The sequence below is a fragment of the Gossypium raimondii genome, chromosome 2 (genome assembly GCF_025698545.1).
Source record: "Gossypium raimondii isolate GPD5lz chromosome 2, ASM2569854v1, whole genome shotgun sequence".
In the NCBI taxonomy this organism is placed as follows: Eukaryota; Viridiplantae; Streptophyta; class Magnoliopsida; order Malvales; family Malvaceae; genus Gossypium; species Gossypium raimondii.
Window position 1 is genome coordinate 30,363,109 of NC_068566.1, and position 13,980 is coordinate 30,377,088.

At 31.1% G+C, this 13,980-nt stretch overlaps 1 protein-coding gene across 4 annotated transcripts; it reads left to right on the forward strand.

The window, feature by feature from the left end:
- Window positions 1-9,879: 9,879 nt before the first annotated feature.
- Window positions 9,880-13,651, forward strand: LOC105788169 (uncharacterized). Of its 4 annotated transcripts, none has more exons than XM_052627044.1 (8): window positions 9,880-10,451; window positions 10,551-10,724; window positions 11,797-11,823; window positions 11,900-12,062; window positions 12,134-12,214; window positions 12,367-12,474; window positions 13,220-13,272; window positions 13,424-13,651. In XM_052627044.1, the coding sequence occupies exons 1-8, from the start codon at window positions 10,362-10,364 to the stop codon at window positions 13,457-13,459; spliced, it is 732 nt and encodes a 243-aa protein (XP_052483004.1). In that variant the 5' UTR covers window positions 9,880-10,361; the 3' UTR covers window positions 13,460-13,651. The 4 variants fall into 4 exon arrangements, with proteins under 4 accessions (XP_052483004.1, XP_052483000.1, XP_052483005.1 ...); XM_052627040.1 differs by having other exon boundaries at window positions 9,882-10,451; window positions 13,178-13,272; XM_052627045.1 differs by having other exon boundaries at window positions 9,882-10,451; window positions 12,134-12,202.
- Window positions 13,652-13,980: the final 329 nt, after the last annotated feature.

The following is a 13,980-nucleotide window of genomic DNA, read 5'->3' on the forward strand; positions in this document are numbered from 1 at the left end:
ATATAAATTTCATGCCATAATTATTTTTTACAATTTTGGTAATTTTCCAAAGTTAGAACAGGGATCTCGAAATCAATCCAGCCCTGTTTCAGTAAAATTCAGATATCTCCAAAATACAACTCCTTTGCTTATTCTATTTCTTTCATATGAGAATAGATACATTCAACTTCAATTTCATATATTATTCAGCTTCCCATTCATTTTCCACCATTTATGGTGATTTTTCAAAGTTACCCAATTGCTGTTGTTCAACACAGTTTATAATTAAATCGTTCCTTTATGCGTTTTGATATTTTCTCCCATCTCATACATGGGTCGATTTAGTATTCAACTCAATATTTACCCCATAAAATTTTCCACCATATGGCAATATTCATCTTCCACACTTTTCGTTGAACACTGGAATGTTAGCCGTTATTGGTGGATCCCTGACTTAGCACCACCACCTGAATCGGGAATCAAGACTTAGCAACCCCTGGGAATCAGACATAGCAACCCCTTTTTATTTCAAAGATATGGTGGATATCGCACTTAGCACCACCAATGAATCGGGAATCAAGACTTAGCAACCCCTCGGGGGAATCAGCACATAGCAACCCCCTTTCACATTTCAAAGATATGGTGGATCACGCACATAGCACCACCCATAAATCGGGAATCAAGACACAAGAACCCTTTTATATACAACATACTACGGCTTATTCCGAGTGTTCAACCCATAACCCATATATTGCAACCCTTTATCACCTTTCCGATTTAACAACATTTTAGGATATTGCCAAACATTTATTTTAATTCCAAATAAATCTCAACATATATCAAATAATATCAAAATAATACATTAAGTCACGTGTTTACTTACCTCGGTGCAAAATATCGTAATTTTGCGCTTTACTCCACTATCTTTTCTTTTCCCCGTTTGATATACTCTTCACGTCTTTCTTGATCTATAATAGCAAATTTAACTCGTTTAATATTCACATTTATTAAAATAATCCACCACCCAACTTTTTGAAAATTACAATTTTGCCCCCAAACTTTTGCATAATTACACTTTTGTCCCCAAGCTCGGAAATTAAACTTCATCACTTATTCTTAAATTTTATAACATGCTGAACATTTTTCCCTTCTATGGCAACATCAAATTCCACTCCAACACATACTTTTGAATATTAATTATTTTTACCGATTATGTCTATTTACCTTTTGCTTAAAATTGCTTAGCAAAAGTTGTTTAACATAATCTCTAGCTTCATATTACACCATAAAACAGCAAAATAAACACATTTCACCTATGGATATTTTTCCAAATATGAACCCTAACACGAATTAATGGTAGAATAAGCTAAACCAAGTTAGGGACTCCAAAATACGAAGAACATTAAAAGCGGGCATAGAATCACTTACTATGGAGCTTGAAAGCTTAAAACCCTAAATATGGCTTCCCCTTGCTGATTTCGTTCACCATGAAGAAGATGAGCATATTTTGCCATCTTTTTCCCATTTAATTCTATTTAATAACCAAATGACTAAAATGCCCCATTTAAAAAAAATCTATTTCACCCATTTCTTATGTCTATTTTTGTCCATCAACTAACTAATGGTCTAATTACCACATAAAGACCTCCAATTTAAAATTTCATAACAATTAGACACCTCTAAGATGTAGAACTCAACTTTTGCACTATTTACAATTTAGTCCTTTTGACTAAATTGAGTGCCCAAACGTCGAAATTTTCGAACGAAATTTTTACGAAAATTTTCCGTGAAATTGTAGACCATGAAAATATAATAATAACCATATTTTCCCTCGTCGGATTTGTGGTCCCGAAACCACTATTCCGACTAGGCCCAGAATCGGGCTGTTACACAAGCAGTCATCACTGAAATCGATCTCCACCCACCCTCTCCCTCCCAGCATCGACAGAAACTGCCAGCGAACTAAAGCTCCAGCCGGTCCCGACTTCCATCTTTGCATATTTCGCCGACTCCACGGTCTCAGATCTCCGGAGGCTTTGAAGCGGCAAGTGAGTAATCTCCAGCCGGTCATCATTTCTCATCTTGGCATCTTTCCTCTCTACATGCATTAATGGGTGTTATTGCAATTTTTTTTATAAATACGATTGCGATTGTTTCAGTTCATGGTGTTAGTTTCTTGGTAAATCGGCATAGGGTTTCTTTTTGGTTATGATTTTTTTTCATTATTTGTTTGGTTGCATTATTTCTTTGGTTATGGTTTCGTTTCAACACTTAATCGATTTCCTTTTCTCATTACTGAGTTCTTTGTTCCAACACTTCTTCATCGAAGTCGTCCCCGATTTGCTCATTACAGGTTAGTTTTCCATTGGTATTCATGGTTTTGTTTGTATGTTTTCCCCGATTGCATGTTTGTATCGCTGTAGCAGCTTTTGTTGTTTCCTTTGTATGGTTTTGTTTGTATGTTTGTATTGCTCATTACAACTTTTGTTTGTATGGTTATGGTTATTGCATGTTTGTATGGTTTTGTTGGTAAATAAAAAAGCAACGTTTATCCGAAAAAAATCAAGTTCAGCTTTTGTTGCTCATTTTGCATGTTTGGATTCATTACCCTCCCGATTTAAAAATGCCAACTAGATAACAGCAAATAATGCAACCAAACAAATAATGAAAAAAATAGTTTCAATACAGCTTATTACTAGATTACCCTGTTTGGTTATTCTTGCTGCCTCTGGTGAGAAAAAGACTTCCCCTGCTCTATTTCATCTTTACTTCCATGTTAAGTGCTATTTTCAATGATTTCCTTTGTTAGAACTTAAATGGAATTTGATCTATCTGTTGGCTTTGCTGAAATGATGAATATAGTGCAATAGGGATGCTTTGTATGTAAGGATTTTTAGTACCATGAGGTCCAAGATTTCTGATATGAACTGAGGAATCATATTCGTAAGCGAGACATCTCTATTGATATCATTTGCTCCGCTTGAATAGTTGTTGTTAGATATAATTTTTCTATCTCTTGATTGTGTCTTCATTTACATGTGGTTTCACTCTGATTTTCCTTCTGTTTTGATATGATATTCTCTATTGATTTTCATTTTCTCTGTTAAAATATTCATATTGATACAGTGAGCAATGGAAATTGTCTGCTGTTTTCAATTCAGACAGTTTTTTGATATTGTTGCGATGGAAATTGTCTGCTGTTTTCAATGAAACTGGAAATTGTTGCATTTGTTTTGTTATTGTTCTTGATTTGTTCTGGAAATTGTTTTGATAGTCTGCTGGAAATTGTTCTTGATTTGTTAGTGAGTAGAAGATGAAACTGGAAATTGCAAGTATAGTAGGATATAGTTCTGTTATGATTTAGATTTTGAAATCAAATGCTGTAAACGAGTTACTTGAGCTATTGTTTATATTCAATTAAGGGCTAATTATGTTGTTTTCTATTAAAGACTCAAATAATTATTGAATTATTTTACAAGGATTTTTTAGTTAATAAGCTCTTTGTTTTAAATTATGTAAAACAATCAAATTTAATTTCGATGCTTATATAATGTTCAAATTTAAGTCAATTTAGAAGATGAATAATTAGGTATCAATATTTGTAATTAAATTTTTTAAGTATATGGTCTAATTGATATTTTTCATTTCGGTTATTAAAATAAATATTAAAAGTGTTTTTTTAAAGAAAGTAGTATGTATTCAAATCTAAAGTTGAAAACATTTTGAATTTAAAATAGGTTATATGTTTTATTTGATATTTTAAAATTACAAAATAAATAATTATAGTTTGAATAATATATTTTCCATGTAAACCATTATACTATAAAATTACTCAATTCTTGGTGTACCAATGCACCAACTTTTTACTAATATATAATTTATTAGTGAAAGCGTACAAAAAAATTTTAGATACAAATTTGATATATAATTTATTAGTGAAAGAGTACATATAAAGAGTACATACAAATTTGATACTAATATATAATTATGTTCAACCTTTAATTGCTATTATTCAAATAATAATAAAATGAGTTTGAAAATGAAATTTGATACAAAAGAAAAATAACAACAGATGATAGATGAATTGACGAAAAGAAGAAAGATGGCTGGTGCTGGTGGTAAAGTGGTCGAATAGATAGTCTAGCCTTTTTTAGTGAATTTGTACCTGCTTTTAATTAACCCTAACTCATAATACCACTTACACAGTTTGTTTTTTCTCCTTTCATCCCTTTCTTATTTACTTGGGTTCTTAGTGCTAGTAGTGGTCTTAGCCGAGTTGGTAATAGTTGAAGACGATGTAGTTTGGTTAATATTGGAAGTTGATGGTCTAGTAGAATGTGTGGGATTAGGTACCTGATTTAAGACAACCCACTTCCCAGAATCAATCTTAAAGAGCATTATGCCTACAAATAATGGGCTTAAATCACAATTATTTGTACATGTAAATACAATACTACATTTCAATCTTTTCCAATCATAATTGCAAATACAATACTACTTTTTAATAATTATTTGTACATGTAAATGAGATAAAAGTTATATATATTTTTACAAAATGAAATTTAAATTTAAAATGTTATAAAAGTTTTAAAACTTCAATTTCATTATTAAACCAAATCCTCATTCTTCATTTTATTTGTTTTAAAATTAGAAAACCTTAATTAAACTAATCATCAATAAATAAACTAATCAATGATCAAACTTTGAACATGCTTTATTAAACCTTCAATTTCATTATACGAAATTATATTTAAATTTAAATTTAAATTTAAATGTTCAAACTAATCAATGTTCAAACTTTGAACATGCTTTAATAAACTTTCATTATTTTTGGGTGATTGATAAAGAAATGAAATTAAAGTTGCAACGATATCATTTAATAGATACTTTTTTTGCTTCGTGTGTTCTAAATTTGTGCTGTTTATTTTTATTTGATATTGTGTAATTGCAACTTCAATTCTTTGATAGTGTGTTCTAATTTTAATATGATGCAGTAATGGCTCGTCTGCCTTTAATTGCACAAAGTGTGAGGCGTAAAAGAATTGGTATTGCATTGACAATATGGTTGGAAATCTGTAGAATTGCGATTTGGTTCTTATTTAGAATGGGTGCCAACCTTAGCCTACATACTTATAGACCAAGGATTAGGTCCTATACCTTAGATTTTTATGCAAAACGGGATTATGTGAAAAGGCTTGTATATGCTAGTGACGAGACCTGTATTGAACAAGTTAGGATGAATAAAACTGTCTTTTTAAAACTATGTGAGATGTTAGAATCGATAGGGGGATTGAAGTCGTCAAGAAACATGCTTGTTGATGAGCAAGTAGCAATGTTTTTACATATCATCTCCCATCACCTGAAAAATCGAGTTATCAAGCATCACTTTAGAAGGTCCGGGGAAACTGTTAGCAGAGCATTTCATAGTGTTTTAAATGTTGTCATACGCTTATAAGATGTTTTATTTAAAAAGTCGGAGCCAATTACAGCCGATTCTTCTGACACAAGGTGGAAATGGTTTAAGGTATTGGACTGAGTTTTATATATAGCTTGTACAACATTTAGTTGATTTAGATTTAAATTAGTATTCTAACTCAAGGTTTTATATCATGTGATATAGAATTGCTTAGGTGCTCTTGATGGAACCCACATCAAGATTAGGGTTCCAACAGTTGATAAACCTAGATATCGAAGCGGAAAAGGTGACATAGCAACAAATATGCTAGGCGTTTGTACACGATATGCAATTTGTTTATGTTCTTCCGGTTGGGAAGGTTCGATTCTTGATGGACGGGTTCTTCGAGATGCCATTAGTAGAAGACATGGACTAAAAGTTCCTCATGGTAAAGTGGATAGTTAGAGGACTTTGATATTGTTCATTAAGATCAAACTTTTTGTGCTGAATTAATCATTTTAAAAAAAATTATTTTATAGGTTGTTATTATCTAGTTGATGCTGGATACACAAATTGTGAGGGATTTCTTGCACCTTTTAGAGGACAACGATATCGTTTGAACAGTGGCGTCGGGGTTATCGACCAAGTTCTCCAAGAGTTTTTAATATGAAACATGCCTCAGCATGTAATGTTATTGAAAGATGCTTTGGGTTATTAAAACTTAGATGGGGAATACTTAGGAGTCCATCGTTCTATCCTGTAAGGGTGCACAATAGAATTATTATTGCATATTGTTTGCTCCATAATTTTATTCGAACCCATATGAGTATTGATCCCATTGAAGCGGAGGTGGGAGAAGGATTACCTAGTAATGTGGTGGATGACGATGAACCGAATATCGCAAATATTCATCCATCGGATGCTTGGGCTACTTGGAGGATGGAACTAGCCAACCAAATGTTCAATGAATGGCAAGCATCTAGAAATTAGTTAGGTTTAGGGACAAAATGAATTTAAGTGAATTTGTTTATGTTATTTTATGTATCTAGTTTGTGAAACTTTTCTGGTGTTTGAATTGATTTTTGTATTGTACTAAATTTGTTGAATTATAATTTAATTTCTTTTCATTCAGCATGTGTTATAATTTAAAATTTAGTATTGAGCTTTTGATTCATGATATTGAACTTAATTATAATTTTATAAAGTGTTCACCTTTTGATTCATGATATTAATAGTAATTAATATAATTTGTTATTTTTTTCTTAAGATAATTATGTCAGGTGTTCCAGAATCAAATGCTTCTTCTCAAGCTTCTCGAGGAACCAAAAGAAAATGGGTTCTAGAAGAAGATGCGACATTGGTTTCTGCATGGTGGACTTGCACAATGTTGGAACATTTAATCTCGATACGGGTTCAAAGCCGCTTATTTAAACGAGTTGGAAAGAATGCTACAAAAGGTTTTACCAAATGCAATGTTGAAGGCGAAACCTAATATTGAATCGAGGATTAGGTTACTAAAAAGGGAGTGGTCAATCGTCTATGACATGCTTAATGGCCAAAGCAATAGCGGTTTTGGTTGGGATGAGCATAGGCAGCTCGTTGTTGCTGAAGATACGGTTTGGGACTCCTATTTAAAGGTAAGATTATTTCAAGTCTTTTTTATCTTATTTTTACCAAACTTATAACTAATATGATTTCCTCATTTTTTTAGAGTCACAAAGAAGCCGTTCAATTCAGACATCGTACTTTCCCTTACTACGACCAGCTTACTACCATATACGCAAGAGATCAAGCAACTGGGAAAGATGCTCAAACAGCTGCTGATGTTCTTGAAGAAATAAATGCTGAGGGTGTACCTACTACAGGTATGGATGAAGAAAGAAACTCATTCCATGACTGCGAAGCTGACGTCTCTTTGGATGACATGGATGTTTCTGCTACGGAGCCGTGACGAGGTAGAGACCAAGGGGGTTCCTCATCTTCAAACAAGAGAAAGAAGAAATCTGATGCTCGTGATAATATGTCTTCTTCATTTGATGAGGCTGTCACTTTATTGGCCAAAAACATGCGGGGCATTGGCGATCAAATCAGTAGGAGTATTGCCTCCGATGTGGTAGTTCAGCAAAAGTCAGAAGAATTCCAGATCATCCAAGAGAAAGCTACAAATTTATATTCAGCCTTATGTGAAATTGAAGGTTTAACCGACGATGAGCAGTATCGAGCTTTGAGTAAAATTCCAGATCATCCAACTCAAATGCTCGTTTTCTTTAGTTTACCTTCTACTACGCAATTGGAATGGGTCAGAAGATTTCTTTCTGACCATTAAAAATCAATGTTCAAACTTTTTGATGTTGTAAAACTATATAACATATGGATTATGATGTAGAATTTCATTTTCATCTAACATTTTCTTAATATAAGTTAATTATGTTTATGCAGAATATAATTCTCAAGTTATATTATGATTTTAGTAAATTCATATAAGAACATTTATTATTAAGAATTTTATGAAATTATATATCATTATTAAATTATATTTAATATTAATTATTTTAAATTATTTAAATTCATATAAGAAAATTTATTATCAAGAATTTTATGAAATTATATGTCATTATTAAATTATATTTAATATTAATTATTTTAAATTATATAAATTCATATAAGAAAATTTATTATCAAAATTTTATGAAATTATATATTTTTATTAAATTATATTTAATAATAATTATTTTAAATTATACAAATTCATATAAGAAAATTTATTAGTTATAATTATTTTAAATTTTATTAAATCATATATTTTAATTAAAATATATTTAATATTAATTATTTCAAATTATATTTTATAGTATCATATATTATGATTTTAGTAAATTCATATAAGAATATTGATTATTAAGAATTTTATTAAATTATATTTTAATTAAAATATATTTAATAATAATTATGTTAAATTATATTTTATAGTATCATATATTATGATTTGAGTAAATTCATATAAGAATATTGATTATTAAGAATTTTATTAAATTATATATTTTAGTTATAATATATTTAATAATAATTATGTTAAAATATGATTAAATTATTTATTATTGATATTAATAATCTTATTAAAATTTAAATAACAATAACAATAATCATTTACCCAAACAAATTTATGCTAATGGTATTCTAGTCATTTTAGTTTTTTTCATTATGCTATTACATCTATATTCCATTCAACCAAACAAAAAAATATTATTACGCCTCTATTCCATTACATTAAACCAAACAATTGATTTGCTATTACGCCTCTATTCCATTACACCTCTATTCCAATACAGCGAACCAAACGTGCTGTAAGTTTTTGTGATTTCTTATTTTTTTTTTACTTTTATTTTTGAGGAGTTATTATATTATTAATTTATAATCTTATCATTTACAAAAAATTAAATTACAATTTCTTTTTCATTTTTAAGACTAAAGCCTTGCTTACCTCTTGTATTAAAATGCTGCCCATTTAACATTTTGTTTAATACCTTGGCTTACAATTAGAAACTTCCAAAAAACTTTAGTGTTATGTGGCGACGAGGCACGCCACGCTTGCTATCCGACGAGATCGTCGTACGAGTATCATCGCGAGGAGAATGATTTGTCATATGTGGCTGCTGGGTAAGTGAAATGTTATTTCTTGTATTAAATAGTATAGAACACGCCACGCTTAAAGAGTAGAAGGGGGGGATGAATGAATCACAATTTTTCTTTTTGCCTTTAATTTATTAATTTTCATGTATTATATGTTTCAAATCCATTTATTCGTTTGATTTCAACCATTCTTATTATATAGTTTTCTTCTAATATTTTGATCATATATTTTCTTTTTGACATAATGTTTAAAATTATTTCTAACCCATAAATAGGAGGATAATAAGTTACAGTATGCTCGAACCTATATTCTCCTACATTGATAATAATACACGTGTCAATTGGTGATATAATTAAATTTACTAATTTAGCATAGATAAATCAAAAGCCAATAACTTTTTTGTTTATATTTGATAAATTAATTTTTAAGAACCATGCATTTGAAATTTAATTTTAAAATAATGACTACAAACAAAATAATTTTTTAAAATCTACAATTTAAAATCTTTGAAGAAGATTTCTTTTATTGAATCCAAAGATCAAAACCTGCAACAAAATCATGTATTGCGAAAAAAGCTTTTGTAATTCAATTCTTTAAAATTGATCGTAACTTAATTCAATGCTATTGTAACAATAAAAATATATAAATTGAATGTATTTAAATACATATTTTTAATTTGTTGAAACTTAATAATAATTTTAAATTTTATATGTGATATATAATTTTATGCATAAATTTTAAAAAAATTAAATTAAATTAAAACCTAAAAAATAAGAATTCATTATTATAAATATCATTATCGTAAAAGAAATATTTTGATTTATTTATAATATTGTTTTATAACATCATATATTACGCTTGTCTAAATGGCAAAAGTAATCCTGCCAAAAAAGGGAGAGACAAAATTAAATACGGAATGTTCGCGCGAGCACAGAGCTCGCGATGAGACGCGAGTTTAATCAACCTTCCCTTGCTTAATATAAACGGGGGGAGCTGCCAGTGGCCACTTTATCCTCATAAATCTCAGATCATCACTTTCTTTTTGTTAGCCTTTAGACTTTAGAAAGGTTTATCATTATCTATTGAGCTATCTCCCCTGTTCTTTTTTTTTTCTTCCTTTTGTTCGTATCTCCCCTGTTCTTCAGTTTTGTTCTTTATCTAGAAGTGTTGACTTCGAGTCAATCATCAAGTTTTCGAAAGATTCAGGCAAATCAAATGGTTTGGAACCGAAAATAGTTGATAGTAGATAATTGTGGGTAATAAAATCGAGATGCAGCTAAAGTTTTACAACAGAAAACAAGTCAAAAACTTAGTGAAGGTTAGAAGAAAATAGTGGTATATTACTGAAGCTCATTAATGGAGGGTAAAGGTACCAAATCGGGGAAAACCCGAGCTCAAAAGGATGCTCATAACGCCCGTTGCGTACAGTACAGGCAGAAAACTAAAGTACAGTGATTAACCCGTCATCAAATTTCTTTCTTTCCTTTTTTCCCATTGTTTATTTATGTCTTTAATTAATTAACGAGTGTTTATTTATAATTGAAGAGGAGGCTAGAGGAGCTTGAACAGGTGAAGACCAAGTACTATGAAATGCTCCCAATCTTCAAGCAGATGCAAACTGAAAACCAGCAGATGAAAATGGAGTTGAAGCAAAACGAGTCTATAATTCAATATATGCAAAATTGTATTCAACAGTTTAAGACTACACTTGAGGCACAGGTTCAGCTCTCTCTCTTAGATTATTATCGTTGCGTTAGAACAATAATTAGCTTAAACAATAATAAATTAGTTGGTCAGTAGGTCAATATATGTCAGGGTTGGCCTTGAATACATACATATATGATCATTAGAAATAATTGTATCTTGGAACATGGGAAACCTTGAAGTCTCCTACTAATAGGAAGACTTGTGCTGATTCCTAAGCATAACCTAACAATACCCATTTTTGTTTATAAGATAACTGTGTTTTTCAGACAGCAAACGAGGCATTGATGAGGCAAATTCCCATTCGATGGGAACTTGATGTACTGAGATTTGTATTTTCTAAACAATTTTCCCATTAAAAAAATTGCTTATATATTTTTATCGACAGGTCAACTTATTCTAAAGAAGTCTTTAAAGTATTGTCTGTGAGCTTGTTGATCGATTTCTAACAAGCAAAAGTATTGTCCTCCATTGGAGTTTTGTCTCCCATAGTATACCGAGAGCCAGTGTGCAGTTAGCAACCCCTTGGTAGGGGGTTTTATTTCTAGTTCTATGCTGAGAGTCAACATATAGGGAGTGATTTTCCAATGGGTAGGGACAAAAGCAAGGGGGCAAACAGCGGCATTGCCCGCCCCCTCCCTTAAAAGGTAGATTTTCTATTTAGCTCCTTTATTTTTTATAAAATTATATGTTAGTATAATAGTTAAATTGGACTTTGGGCCTCTAATAATTTATGATTCATTTCTAGCTCTTTTAAGTAATTTTTTGGCTTCATCTTTGTCGATGGGCTTGGTTCATTGAGTCAAAAACATCTCAGTTGATGGTAGCTACAAAACTTAAAAGAGGTATTAGTATTGTGCTTGAAAATTATTATGGAGCTACTTAAACGAGGAGGACTCAAACCTCCAACTTGAGACCTATAGCCCAATTACTTGCAACCATAGTGCCACTTGAATTACATAGTTCAACAATTTTTATAATAATCTATATCTATTAGGATTTTTGCATAGCACTCAAATTTTGGTTTAATCTATGTATCATTTATTCATAAAGTGGATATGAATAATACGTTTCCCTTCCATTGCAGGGGCAAAGCTATACTTCTTTTGATGAGGTATGCCAATTATGTTGTATATAATTTTTTAGTCTCCCATCTTCTATTGAGTGATGAACTTAACTCTTCATTCCAGTCCATAGGATGGTTTCTGTCTCAAACCAATGTGCAACATGGTCTAGTTTCATCAACTTCTGGATTTGTTGTACAAGATGTTAATGAATTATCGGGATTGGGAGTGAGTGGGGCAACCAACTTTCAAGCTTCCATGGACAATTTGTATCAGCAAATGGGTTTTGGTAATTTATATAAGCCACACCTTTACTGAATTGCTTGGTGTTGTATTAATAGGCTTTTAACATGTTTGCAGGCCAGTACTATAACAACACTGCTGCTTCTATTGCTGCTGGCCCTTCCTCTGTTGCCCCAAATAGTCATGGTACTAAAGCAGGTTTCTGCATTCATCATCTTATATTTTGGTTTTTATTGTTTATGTCTTGCTGTTTATTCTCCCCAAAATTTGGGAAAGAATTTGCATTTTCTTTTGGTGTTAGATATGCTGGTTAATTTCAAGGTCTTTCATTTAATTGTCTGTTAATTTAGGGGTTGAGATTAATTCTGCTGCTGGATTCCTTGGTACAAATCATGATTTGCCCGAGTTTGATGTTACGACCAATCACAATAACCTTTTCAACTATGAGCTTGGTGCCGGTAATAGATTTTTATTTTTTTGCATTTATCATATTGGTTTCTATCTTGTTTATTTTATTTTCTTTAATTCCCTCCTCCATTTGGGATAGAAAGGTTAAATTTTGCTATTAGTTTACATTCTTTGTGAAAGTTGCACATGTAGTCTTTGTACTTTAATTCGGTAATTTTTAGCCCTTGTAAATTTTAATCCTCACCAAACTATGACTATTAAATACATTAAGTTAAGTTTTGATATTTTAAAAATATGACGCGCAAACATATCATATATATAATGCCATGTCATCTTGTTATTTTCACATATTGAAAATTCAATTAATAGGTTAGTAACTGTCACTTGAGTCCAAACTACAATTTTAAAACTCGAAAAGTATAGGAACTTAGAATGATTCAATTGGAGAATATAGACTAAATCTACAATTTTACGCATAGTATATGATTAGTAATTAAATTTAAACAAACGGATTTAATTGATGCTGTTTGGGTCGGGACTAAAATTTCAAATTTCAAAAACTAAAAAGAATGGAGACTAAAATTGATCAAATTAAAGTAAAGATATTAAATTCACAACTTTCGTAAAGTACAAGGACTAATAATAAAATTTAACTGAAAATTTATCATGGGACTAACGAAAATTGCTTTTTTTTTAGTTGGATTTACCCTTGAATTAATCATCCTGTTCTTATTTTTTCGATTTATAATTTAGGAATTGTGCCTGATTCTTCTGTTGGCTCTTCCTTGGGAGCAGCAAATCCTGAAGTGGAGAATGATGGCAATCCTCCTCCTCATACCCTGTTTCAGGTGATAAAGCAAGTTATTTCATTTATCATATTAGTTCATCTTGTTTATTTCTTAAGAATTTTACATTTTTTTTATGGTGCAATCTCTTCTCTTTTGGCTTTCTAAATCTACTCATGATTAAAATTTGTTGTTTGTGAAAATCCATCCACAGGGTCACTTTGGAAATGATCTCCACAAGACTCCATAACTCAAGTTAAACATTAATTAGCCATTTATGTCGTGTCCGAGTCTTTTATTTATTTCTTGTCATCGTGAGACTGTTTTGTTTTCCCCATTGGTTGTTGCAACTTTGTATGTTGAATGCGTGTTTTGATTTATCTCGTGAGAGAAGCTAAACTATTCAATAAGCAATTTACCGTACAGCGTGCTTATGTTTAAACGTGTGTTTCCCCTCCTTTATTTCAAGCTTGCTTCTATCGCTTCAATGCTTGATTAAGTGAATGGGTGATTATGTTGTTCTCGTTTGTAATAATGGGTTTCCACTTAGAACAAATGCCGTTGGATATCTAACACAGATCTTGTAACATATGTGTACAAGCCCAATTTTTTAAAAACCCGGGCCCAATTACAATACAAAACCTGAATAGCCCAACAACCCAAATTTAGTCCCTAACAGATCTAACCCAGTAAAACCAAGCCCAACTAACCTACCCAACAACCCACAAGCCCAATTACAAAACTAGCCCAATACCCTAGCCCATTTTTCCT

Coding starts and splice junctions, on each gene's coding strand:
- LOC105788169 (XM_052627040.1), top strand. CDS start 10,362: ATGGAGGGTAAAGGTACCAAATCGGGGAAAACCCGAGCTCAAAAGGAT. Junction 12,063..12,133: donor GTATCAGCAAATGGGTTTTG/GTAATTTATATA, acceptor ACATGTTTGCAG/GCCAGTACTATAACAACACT. Junction 13,273..13,423: donor CTCCTCATACCCTGTTTCAG/GTGATAAAGCAA, acceptor ATCCATCCACAG/GGTCACTTTGGAAATGATCT.